Source organism: Adiantum capillus-veneris, chromosome 2 (assembly GCF_014529385.1).
Source record: "Adiantum capillus-veneris isolate H3 chromosome 2, ASM1452938v2, whole genome shotgun sequence".
NCBI classification, from domain to species: Eukaryota; Viridiplantae; Streptophyta; class Polypodiopsida; order Polypodiales; family Pteridaceae; genus Adiantum; species Adiantum capillus-veneris.
In genome coordinates, this window is record NC_140932.1 from 135,923,767 (window position 1) to 135,936,758 (window position 12,992).

The 12,992-nt window shown below is 48.9% G+C and overlaps 1 protein-coding gene across 1 annotated transcript in view; it reads right to left on the reverse strand.

Moving 5' to 3' along the window:
* The window catches only part of LOC147463700 (2-oxoglutarate (2OG) and Fe(II)-dependent oxygenase superfamily protein), a 119,771-nt gene that overhangs the window by 12,908 nt on the left and 93,871 nt on the right, over positions 1-12,992 (reverse strand). Inside the window, exons 11-12 of the mRNA XM_086490335.1 lie at positions 1,699-1,779; positions 1,519-1,608 (exon numbers count right to left, since the gene is read on the reverse strand). Coding sequence (XP_086346461.1) covers positions 1,519-1,608; positions 1,699-1,779 — 171 coding nt within the window. The remainder of the gene's footprint in view (positions 1-1,518; positions 1,609-1,698; positions 1,780-12,992) is intronic.

Below are 12,992 nucleotides of genomic sequence, written 5' to 3' on the forward strand. Positions count from 1 at the left end.
TGCCTCTGGGTCGCGGGCTACTAACTGTATTCTGCTGTGAAGTGAGCGGCGATAGAGGATGGCTACCCGCCAGATCCTCTAGAAGTGTTGTGCCGTGTGCACTTTCTGTGTAGAGACTCCCATTGGTAATCCTGTACTCGAGGTAGGCCTCTCTTGGGACTCGCATGTGTCTCTGTGAGTAGAACAATGTCTCGGTCATGCATCACCTCCTCTAGTCTCCTTGGATGTGTCCATAGAGAGCCATTGCAGTTCCAAACTGCCATGTGTATCTCCTCGTATAGTGTCCCATAGGCCGCGAGTCCCTATGCTACGGCCTTGCCATGGATGATGACTCGATCGTCTCGGTAGGAGGTCCGTTTCCCCTCTTTACGTGCTTGTTGTACTCGAGGCATGCATGCTCTCCTGTGTTCTACTTGCATCTTTATGAGGTCATCATCAAGGTAGATGGGGGTCCCTGTGAGGCCTCGCAGAATGACCCTCTTGCGGATGAAGAGGGTACGGGCTTCTTCCGATGGAAATTGGAGGATGAGGGGCCTCTTTTGGTTGGGTCTTTACCGGCTCTCCAAGCTTTGGTGAAGGGGGTTGGGTCTTCTATCTTGTACCCAAGTTTGGTACATAGGGTTTTGCCATCTTTCTCGGGAGTGGAGTCTTTCCCTTCTTCCATGCCGGTGACTCGTATATTTAGGCGGCGGGCATGCCTCATCTTCTCCTCTTCAAGTGTGGTGTGTACAAGGAGGGCCTCTTCTTTGTGAGCGTCCTCTTTGGCTTCTTTTTTAAGGTTCTTCTTGACCACCTCCACCCACCCTTCCTTTGAGGCCTCGAGCTTGTCTTCCAAGCTTTCGGGGAGAGCTTTGGTGAGTTTTCCTTGATGGCCTCTTTGGTTTCATTGTTTATTTCGCCTTCCTCGGGGGTGAGGGATGCAATTGAGGCATTGAGGATCACGATTTGTTCTTGCATCTCCTTCTCCTTTTTCCATCCTTCTTGGGCCTCCTTCCACATCGCGAGCGCCTTCCGTGTCTCCTCGTCTTTAATCTCTTTTTCTTTGACCCACTCCTCTTCCTCCTTATTCAAGGCTTCCACTTCCTTCTCGAGCTTGGAGAGACGGTTGATGATAGTGTTGATGGCGGAGTCCGTCATCTTCTTGTTCTCCTTGATTGTGGCTTGAGCTTGTCGTCCATCTTGGTTAATTCCTCCTTGGTTACTCCTCCTTTTGCCATCTCAGAGCTTTCTTGATTTGTTCATTTGCCTTGCGTGACTCAAGTGTTGAGGAGAGTCATGTTGAAATGTAGTGATGTGATGTGAAATGTGTGTATGTGTGTGTGCGACAGACGGATACGGGTAATGTGTGCTGTGAAAATGTAATGTGCAGTGTGTGTGTGTGTGTGTGGGGGGGGGGGGGGGGGGGGGGCAGCAGCAGCAGCAGGGAGGGATGGGGGCGGCAATGCTGATGCAGGTGCAGCAGCTACAGGCGTGTGGAGAGAGAGAGAGAGAGAGAGAGAGAGAGAGAGAGAGAGAGACCTCAAGGAAAAAAGGAACTGAAACTCGATAAAGGGCGCTGTTGTTGATCACACGATGCAGAGTGGGTTTGTAGAGACCATTGCTGCAAATCTAAAACACAGATTTTCAAAAGGGCAATCAACTACACAAGAATCACTACTTATGAAAACTTGCTCAAGTCATCTTCACAAATCAGCTAACCTTCAGCATATCTCCAATATTTACAACAAAAGCTTCTGGTACATGTGGAGCCCAAATCCAATTTCCCGCTTGGTTTTTAACCTGCAAAATCTCAATAATCTCTCTCTCTCTCTCTCTCTCTCTCTCTCTCTCTCTCTCTCTCTCTCTCCATTGGGCTACCCATTACCCCCTTTCACATGGCCTCTCCAGTGGCTATAGCCCGCCTCCCTCTCAACATGAAGTTCTCGATTACCAACAAGCGGATATCAACACTTGAAGTTGAAGTGAAGGAGTGTAAGAAGAGATGGAGGCAACTTTTCTTCAAAAGATGGAGGAATGGAAAGAGGAGGAGAAGAACCTATGCGAAAGGATTTCTCGCGTCAAAGAGCAAGCGGCTTCACAAGAAGCCACAATCCGAACTCTCCAAGGCGAACCTCTTGCAACAAAAAGTGGGCGGCTCGAAGAAGGCGAAATTCAGCCATCCATGATGGAAGAATTGAATACCATGAGAGAAGAATACGGATTATCAAGGAAGATGAGGAGAAGAAGCCATGGGCCGCGGTCATCTCCGCAACACAAAAGAAAGTAGAAGAGGCCGAAAAATGGATTGTGGTCACCAAGAAAGGGAAAGGTAAGGAAGGTCCTTGTACACCCACTCTTATTAACATGACGCTCGAAGAGGAACAAAGGAGGAGGATGCGGGCTCTACATGAGGGTAACCGGCCTCAAGGACATAAACAATGTGGAAAAGAGGTCACAATCCTCACATCCATGATGGGGGTGGACAAGCCTTCACACACAAAGGCATGGAGAGTGGTGGCCCTGGAGAATCTTCAAAAGAGAGAGCTCTCATACTACACTTCCCCTCCTTGGAAGAGAAGAAGAAATTCCTGAAAAAGAGGCCTACTCTCAAGAAGACGGGTATTTTCCTCGGTGATGATCTCACTCTCTCACAACTTGCGCATATGAGAGAGGTAATGCCAGAGATTACGGCGGCAAGGGAGAAGGGAAAGACGGCCTTTTACAGAGATGGTTGGGTGGTGATTGTAGAGAAGCAACCTATGGGACCACACTGAAGATGGCTACTTGGAATTGTAATGGATCTATGAGGTTGGACGTTGGTGCCTTTGAGGACAGTTTTAGAGAGAGGGACATTGTTTTCTTCTCAGAGACTAATCAGGCCTCTGGACAGCTTATGCCACATGTGGTGGGATACAGATGGGAGATGGCCCACAGGACAGTTGCAAGATCTGAGCATGGGAGTAGAGGTTCAGGGGGAGTAGCAGTGCTTTTTAGGGAGGAGTTACAGACACTACTATATATTGTACGGAGAGATGATCATGCTAGATACATGTCGGTGAGGCTGAGACCTGACACAGGCCGATTTCTATACATTGCCATATGTAACTTCCCCCCCCCCCCCCCCAGTGCGTCCCCCCCAGTACGTCATTATATGCTGCACCCAGAGGACAGTCGCCTTTCTCTATACTAGATGATGATATATGGGAGTTTTCTAGGGATGGTGATATCCTCCTCCTAGGGGACCTCAATGCCCGAACGGGCAACTCTCAGACAGTCTTCTACGACACTTCATATGAGATGCTTAGAGAGTTGGATGTAGGTGACTTAGGGCTTGACAGATGCTCACATGATAGAGAGCAGACGGAGTATGGGAGATACCTCACGGAGATGACGACCACACATGGGTTAGCCATACTTAATGGCTTACAGCGATTTCCTGGAGCAGCCGGTTTCACATGCTTTCCACACAGACATGGAGCCAGTAGAGTGGACTATGTTATGGCACATGCGAGCTTTATTCCTTGTATTCACAATTTCATAATGGGAGCCAGACCAATGGGTGTAGCAGTGGATCACATTCTTTTGACATTGTCCGCTTCATTTCAGTATAGTACAGCCCAAACATCAGGAGGCAGGTCACATACCCGTTATACATTTACACCAGAGACTGACTCGGTTTATACAGAGGAGATCTATAGCCATCTATGCACAGCTAGTCCTCGTCTCTCAGTGGAGGAGTGCACCACTTTAATGACTGAGACACTGCATGGTGCAGCATCGGAGGCATACCCACACACTCAGTCGGGTCAGAGTTGACATTCTGGGAGCATGCTCCAGAATAGTTGGTATGATTAGGAGTGCAGAGCGATGAGAGCCCAGCTCCAAAGAGATCTTCTTTAGGAGTCATCACTCACAGACAGTCTCAGATTGCTTCCGGACGCCTTGTACGATGGAAGAAACGAGCTTATTTGGCCCAGATGGAGCGAGACTTGTATCAACTGTTCTTGAGTAGAGACTCGGGAGAGGCATGGCGATTCTTTCATGAGCACTCCCCTCCCCCAATGATTACTTTTCCGGATGTGTGGGGCCAGTATGCGACATTGTTATATATACTTCCTGGACAGGACCCCCTTCCAGATCCTACAGAGCTAGGCCCACCTACCAACACCTTCTTTACCACTGAGATGGTAAAGAGAGCCATTGACAGGATGAGGACTAGGCGGCATATGATCATGATGGTATAGTAGCAGAGCACTTTATACATGCTAGAGATATGCTGTAGAGGTTCTTGCAGTTGTGTTCAATTGTGCCATGTGTGAGGGGATTACCTCAGACTTGGAGGTTGTCTACTATTGTGCCTATCTTCAAGGGAGGTGATCCTATAGAGCCTGGGAATTACCGCACTATTATGGTTGGGCACACATTGGCACGGTTGTATGCATCCATTCTTGAGCAGCAGTTGAGCAATTGGGCAGAGGGTGAGGGTGAACGAGAAAAGGGCCAAGCCGGTTTTAGGAGGGGTTTCTCCACTCTTGATCATATTCTGACACTCAAAGACATCATTAAGGAGGGCAGGTCACATGGGAGACGGATCTATTGTAGCTTTGTGGATTTCCGCAAAGCATTTGACATGGTACCGAGAGCTCGATTGATGCGCAGACTGCAAGAGATGGGGGTGCCCATAGTGTTGATTGGGGGATTATGGCTCTATACAGATCAGTGATGGGAAATGTATACACCGTGGAGGGGATATCTGATTTAGTTCACTCCACCATTGGGGTGAAACAAGGTTGCCCATTGTCTCCTACTCTATTTGGTATGTATGTTGATGAGGTGTCTGATTACATTGACAGAGAGGGTGATAGAGGTGCCCAGCTGGTAGGGACGTGGATCCCATTGTTGTTATATGCTGATGATATTGTGTTCATCTCTGACTCACCAAAGGGTATGCAGCGACGATTGGATGCATTACAGGATAGTGGATTGTCTGTAAACCTTACTAAAAGCAAGTTTATGGTGTTTAACACCACACCACAGTGGATCAGGAGATCAACACCGACTTTCACATATGGTCAGGAGATTGTAGAGTATACAGATGCATACAATTACCTCGGGGTTGTCTTCACTGGGCCGAGGTTTTCTTTGGGGAGAGCAGCAGAGACTAGACTAATTAGAGCTTATGCGGCCTTGGGAGGCTTGGAGAGGATGTGTTCGCAGGTTCAGTTCCAGGAACCTCAAACAAAGTTATGGCTCTTTGATACTTTAGTAGCCTCACCTATGATGTATGCGGTGCAGATATGGGGACCTTCTGTAGGCCAAGATGGTTGGAGACGTATGGAGAGGCCCTTGGTATCTATGAATCTCTCGATTGATCAGAGCCAAGGCCTCCATACCCCACGCTATCATTCGAGCAGAGCTAGCTGCCCCTCCTATGAAGATTGAGGCGCTTACCAGATCAGTCTCCTTTGTGCACAGTTTGTGGGATACTACTAGAGACACATATGCTGGACTGGCCCTTGAGTCTTCCAAACAGTTAGCTCTTCAGGGGGACACTTCATGCTGGTATGCACAGGTGACATCATGGTTTCAGATGCATGGCTTCACCATGGCCAGGCTGCCCCCTTTCCAGTACTCTTTTCAAACACCCTCGATGTCTCTTATGCGGGTGGAGATTACTAGACTCATTCGTCAGGACCTGATTAGTTGGATAACAGGAGGACATGGATAGAGCCGCCATAGGAGTTGGGCACGAAGATGGCTTTCTATAGAGAGCATCTTCTCCACCTCACACTAGATGGGTTTTTGATTCGACCCAGCTACATGGATACACATATGTCTCATGGTTTGCGGTGTGCCATTGGTCAGATATGCACATTCTCACATCCGCTGGAGATTGAGACTGGTAGATTCAGAGGGATACCAACAGACAACAGGATATGCCGCTTATGCCAGCTAGAGCCAAAGACAGAGCTACATTACATATGTCATTGCATAATGTACTATCAGATTTGGGGCTGTTTCCACTACTTATTCAGAGAGGGTTTCGGTCCTTTCTCGAGGGTCATGAGTTATGAGGATCAAAGATGTCTTGGGCTATATCTACTTGAGTTACACACATATAGAGACACTTTACTGGGGAGAACTAGAGAGAGACAGTCCCAGAGACGGATTACAGATTTCTTTTCACTAGATATGGGACAGCCAGAGGAGCAACCATTACTGCAGAGCTCGGCCCACACTCATTCGACCACTACCGGCACTCTCATCGACCGAGCACTAGAGCTACAGAGATCCAGACGGCCACGATTGAGGAGAGGGGCTACACAACATCGACGGACACTACAACAGAGGATTCCAACCATACTCTCTCGACATCTAGAGTGCAGACGAGGATGGATTCTAGTAGTAGTATTTTTGTTCTAGTCTTTTTGTACCCAAACATGGTATCGGATTCACAATTTTGTGTAACAGTTTGGTCTCATTGGTCCAACGCACAGATGCAGCAGTAAACACAGGCCAGCAGCTTACAGCAGTACAGTGTGGGGGTTTGCGTGCTGTCGAAGGCGGCACACAGCAGTACAGTGTGGGGGTTTGCGTGCTGTTGAAGGCGGCAAACAACAATAGGTCGTCTCTCTCTGGATGCACCCTCCATCTCCCTCACTAGGGCAGAGATTACCAGGCTCATCAGACAGGACTTGATTCAGTTGGCTACGAAGAGGACATGGATACAGCCTACACATGAGTTCGGTACGAAGATGGCTTTCTATAGAGAGCATCTTCTCGAGCTTACGGAGGATGGCTTTGTGATCACACCAGGATACATGGATACTCATCTATCCCACGGAATACGATGTGCTATGGGTTAGATACGCACATCCTCACATCAACTAGAGATCGAGACAGGCAGATTTAGAGGAGTACCTGCTGAGTCCAGGATTTGTCACGTGTGCCAGATAGAGCCCGAGACACAGCTACATTACATATGTCACTGCCCAATATACTATGAGACACGAGGCTGCTTTCACTGTCTATTTAGAGAGGGTTTTGGACCACTTTCTAGAGTCACAAGATACCAACATCAGAGAGGTCTCGGATTATACTTACTGGAGATTCGCAGACACAGAGAGGACCTCTTGAAGAGGAGAACAATGAGAGAGATCGAGCGACAGCGCCAGATTACAAATTTCTTTCAGAGGCATACTGCTTGATCCGGCAATAGAATTGGGACGATCCCGTCGCCCACAGATGAGGGGGCCCTCTCCACATCGACGCAGATTGTGACATAGGATCCATACCATACTGGTGCGACATAGGAGCCGTCCAAACAGAGTGCTTACCTTGGAGGACATTGACCCTCAATAGTCTTTTGGATATTGATGTATATGTCTATGATGCCTCTACTGTCAAAGAGCTCCGTTGTATCAGCTCACCCTTCGTATTCCCTTTGTATATCAGCTTTCACCCCGCCCCTACCCACTATTTTTTTTTTGTCAGTTCTTTGTACTTTTTGTACCCAGACCTGGTATTAGACTCACCACATGTAACCTTTTGGTCTCATAGGTCATTTTGGCCTTTTAAAGATGTTAGTATTACATTTCACTTTCTCTCTCTCTCTCTCTCTCTCTCTCTCTCTCTCTCTCTCTCTCTCTCTCTCTCTCTCTCTCTCTCTCTCTCTCTCTCTCTCTCATGCCACCCCACAGTGGATCAGGAGGTCAGCGCCAGCATTCACATACTGCCAGCAGAAGGTGGAGTATACAGATGCTTACACTTACCTTGGGAGTAGCATTTTCATTGAGGAGGGCAGCAGAGACTAGATTGACCAGAGCCCATGCAGCATTGGGTAGATTGGAAAGGATGTGTTCACAGGTTCAGTTTCAGGAGCCTCGGACGAAGCTCTGGCTCTTTGACACTTTGGTGGCTTCTGCATTGCTTTATGGAGCTGAGATTTGGGGACCTTCACTGGATCATCACGGGAGGACAGGCCGCAGTGATGGATGGGGGGACATGGAGAAGCCTCTGGTCTCTATGATCTCGAGGCTCATTAGAGCCAAGGCTTCACTACCACATGCTATTGTACGAGCAGAGCTAGCTGCCTCCCCACTAGTGATTGAGGCGCTCACCAGATCTGTCTCCTTCATACACCGCATGTGGGAACTTCCCAGAGACAGATATGCACGCCTTGCACTTGAGTCCTCTCGACAATTAGCCATGTAGGGAGATATAGCATGCTGGTATGGGGAGATGACATCATGGTTTCAGGCACATGGGTTCAGCATAGAAAGATTGCCTCCCTTCCAGTAATCACTGAATGCGCCCTCTCTGACTCTTACACAATCCGAAATCACCAGGCTCATGCGCCAGGACTTGACTCAGCTAGACACCAAGAGGACATGGATACAGCCAGCGCAGGAGCTGGGCACGAAGATGGCTTTCTACAGCGAGCATCTCCTCCAGCTTACGGAGGATGGTTTTGTGACGAGGCCCAGATACATGGACACCCACTTGTCTCATGGGATACGATGTGCTATTGGCCAGGTACGCACATCCTCATGCCAGCTACGGATCAAGACTGGGAGATACAGCGGAGTACCAACAGAGGCCAGGACATGCCTCCTGTGTGACATCGAGCCTGAGACAGAGTTGCACTACACATGCCACTGCCCCGTCTACTATGAGATACGAGGCCGCTTTCATTGCTTGTTCAGAGAGGGCTTTGGACCATTCTCTAGAGTCATGCGGTATGAGGATCAGAGATGCCTAGGTTTGTTTTTGCTCGAGCTGCGCAGACACAGAGAGAGCCTAATGAGAGGAGAGGCTAGCCAGTCTCAGAGACAGATCACAGTCTTCTTTAGAGCTGCCACTGGACACCTGGAGGAGTTACTACCACAGCAGAGCTCGTCGCCTCACACCAGAGGCACACTGATCGACCGAGCGACTGAGCTGGGGAGATCCAGACGTCCACGACTACGGAGGACTACACAGCATCGATGGAGGCTGCATCAGAGGATTCGGATCACTTTGGCTCGACATGCACGACGCCCGGTCAGACTACTGACCATGGAGGAGATTGATGAGATCCGCCAGCGACCGATGCTGGATCTCCTATGATCTAGCTATCCCAGCTAGCTGTTTTAGCTGCTTAGTTCACACCTAGCAGTTCAGGATGCCATAGTATTTTATTTTGTCATTTCTGTCATTTTGTCATCTTGTTACTCTGACTTTGTATCAGATCCACCACATTGTAACTTTCTGGTCTCATAGGTCACTCTGGCCTTTTGAAGACGTTAATATAACATTTCATTTTTCTCTGTGTGTGTGTGTGTGTGTGTCTGCTGAGTTCATGCGCTGCTGAGGTCGCGTGCCATTTCATCACTGAGCCCTCAGCCTGCAGCTCTCGTCATCACCCCCTGCCTGCGCCATGGCTTTCTGCTGCACGCACCACTTGAAGAGCTTCCCTCTCTCTACTGCTGCTGCTCACCATGGCTGGGGCCTCACGTTCATGTGGCTGCTGCTGTAATAAGAGCCTGCCATGAAGTTGTTGCTCTACACAGCCCTGTCCCGCATCTTCCATGTCACCTGTACATTTTCTCTCTTTGAAGGAAGAAGTGGCTGCATCGAAAGAGCTCAAGGAAGAAGGGGACATACAAGAGGTCGCCAAGGTGGCCATCAAGGAAGAGACTCAATAAAGCCATGGAGGTCAAAATGGAGGCTACTCAAGAGGGTTGGGTGGATGTAGTTCGTAGCCAAATCAAGAAGGAAGTAAATGAAGAGAAGCAACACGAGGAGCAACACGAAGGAAGTAAAAGAAGAGAAGCAACACGCTATGGATGCATGCCACCCTTGAAGAGAAGAAGATGAGGAAAGCTTGCATGCTCAATGTGCGGGTGAGCGGCATCAAAGAAGAGAATGGGGCATCACTGGAGAGTGTTGTGCGCCAAGCTAGGGTACACAACAACCCCATTCACCAAAGCATGGAGTAGGGAAAGACCCTCAAAAGAGGGTGCTCATGTGTCAAGACAAAATTGCCTTTTTGAAGAAGAGGGTTGCATTGAGAGGATTGGCCGGGGGGGGGGGGGGGGGGGGGGGGGGGGGGGGGGCATATACATTGATGAGGACCTCACCAAGACTCAAGTGGAGCATAGAAGGCTTTGCATACCCAAAATCATACAAGCAATGAAGGAGGGTAAAAAGGCATTTTACAGGGATGGGCGGATCTTCGTGGATGGCAAGCCCATCGCATAGGGGTTTGTGACCATGGAAACCATGAAGGAGGAGGCTCCACATGAGATTGCTTTTGGGATATGGAATTGTGATGGATGCTTATGGACTCAGCTAGGAACAATAAAGGAGGTGATGGAGGGGAGGGACATCATTACGCTGATAGAGACACATGAGAGTCCGGATAGAGGTTTACCACATGTTCGTGGTTACCACTGGGAGTCCACGTACAGACGATCCACCAGGAGGCAGGGAGAATCATGAGGGTCGGGTGGGATTGCTCTTCTAGTGAGGAAAGAGCTACAGGACAGAGTCACGGTAGTGAGCAGAGATACAGAGGCCTGTTTCATGTGGGTGAGGATACAGCTAGCCCCAGATAGGGCTATCCATGTTGCAGTATGCTACTTCCCTCCGAGGGGGTCACTTTTTGCAGAGCATGTAGAGATACAGCACGAGCATACAGTGGAGGCTGAGACATCAGAGGATGAAGAGGAGAGAGTGGTGCAGGAAGAGGAGAAGGGACCACAGACACAATCACCTTTCTCGGTTCTATCAGAGGACACAGCATTGGGAGAGATCCAACTTGTAGGTGATTCCAATGCCCACACACAAAGCTGACAATGTGAGATGTATGACTTCGAGGATCCCACTATACTACAGACAATAGAGCAGAGGAGGTGGGGACCAGATATGGGTCACATTTATTGGCACTAGGATCAGCACATCACCTTTTGATTTACAACGGGATGTCTCGTTGGCCGACATCAAAAGGATATACTTGCTTCCAGAAGGGAGGCAAGATGGGGCAAGTCTGTACACATAAGTGTGTGGTACATGTCCACCACTGTCTCTCCTCAAAGGCTCTCCTCTTACGTCTAGTAAGAGTGCCCATGTGCCGATGCATTTCTCTCTCTGAGATCCGTCCAGTGGCATGCTGTGCCCTGAGGCTCTGGTACAACTGTCTGCACTCATCAACATACCATCTACTCTGGGGCATCGTCCCAGATCGTAGTGCATCACTAGAGTGCGTGGTAAGAGGAAAAGCTCTTTAGTGCAGCAGAGTGTAAAATGGTAGTGAGCTCAGTGGTAAGTGTTGAAACTTGAGAGTGGGGCGTCAGGATCCAGCTGTCGAATCCCTACGTATACAGGTATCTGTATATCTCCAATAGCTCCTCATTGAAGTGTATAGTGGTATATAGATAGACTAAGATATGTGTGGTCAGCCCCAATGGGTCCTGGTGGTATGGTAAAAGAGCTAATGATATTCATAGCCTCTATGGAGCCTAAAATGTAATCCACTGTGCTCTGCCTTGGCGGCAGTCTCTTGGAGACACATGAGACAGCGGGCTCCTCCTACACCTATAGAGGACCCAGCTGTCTGGTATACATATGCTAAGACACTATACCAGGTGCCGAACCAGCCTCCGTTCACACATTCAGTGAAGCCTCGACCCATAGCCCCCACTCTCTTTACCATAGACATGGTGAGGCGAGGACTTCAGGGTTTACAGCATCGACCACTCCCACCCTTACTTCATCGCGCATCGGGCGCGCTCCTGTTTTCATCGCTCTGTCTTACAGGGCATAAGCCATAAAGAACCCAAGACATGGCGTTCATGGATTCAAGAGAATATTTGCAGTTTCTTCTCGACGAGCTTCACGACATTCTTTCGCGGCATCCTCAACAGAATCTTCCGATGCTGCAAAGTTTTCAACGATTTTTGAATCACATGCTACCCCCTGTGATGCCTCAGGTGGTACCTCCTCCTCCGGCACCAGAAAGTATGACGGCTTCCAACCGGTAACCTTCAAAGTCGTTTGTTCCAATCGGGGGAGTCTTTAGGAATATGGTGCAACCGTCTAGTGCAACCGCCTTTGCCACCGCCGTTGCCTCCACCTCCAACATCGCCACCGCCACCAGGCTACAATGGTTGGAGCCCATATGGATACCCTTATTATCCATACCCGGGATATGCGCCTAACCAACCCATAGATTTCAAAGATGGTGGCACGACAGTCAAATTTTTCACTTTTTCCGGGGTGAAAGATCGCAAGAAAGCATTGCAGTTCCTACAACAATTCGACAACATCTATGCTTTGGGGAACTATAAAGAAGAATCCAAGATTTCTCGAGCAGCGAGATTTCTTAAAGATAATGCTATGCAATGGAGTTCAATCGCGACACAACCGCATGCTCCAAGGACCTGGCAAGCTTTTCGGACAGTTTTTGCACGTAGTTGCATGACTTCGATGTTTGAAGTCCGGATTTTGGCAGAGTGGGGCAACTTGAAAATGCTTGCCACCGAAACCATGGACGACTATAACCAAAGGTTTCTTGACGTGTACCTTCCGGTGTCCTTCTTTAAGTTCATTTCCTTGAGGACCAGTGTGAGCGCTACACCATTGGACTACCATCACCACTGCAGGAATATTGTCTCTCCAAGCAAGTCTCTACCATGCAAGAGCTTATGGACCATGCCGTGGTCGGCTACAAGCTCATGAAGGGAAAGTTGGTGTTTTTGCGGGGTGAGTGACAAGGTAGTCGTTGAGTAGCTTCATACCGCACATCGTTTGTCTCGGGGGAGTGCTCAGTGGTGCTGTTTGTTGTGTCTTGTAACATGCATATGTGAACATTTGTGTTGCATTGTGATGTGCCAACTACTGAATATTCCTAATTGGATGAGATTGCCTGGGTATGTAATCTTAGTGCATCAAGACACCTATGGAAGGTCAGTGCGGTCTAGGTGTGATGGCTAATTTTACTACGCCAGAATATCAAGAGTTCCGATTTGGAC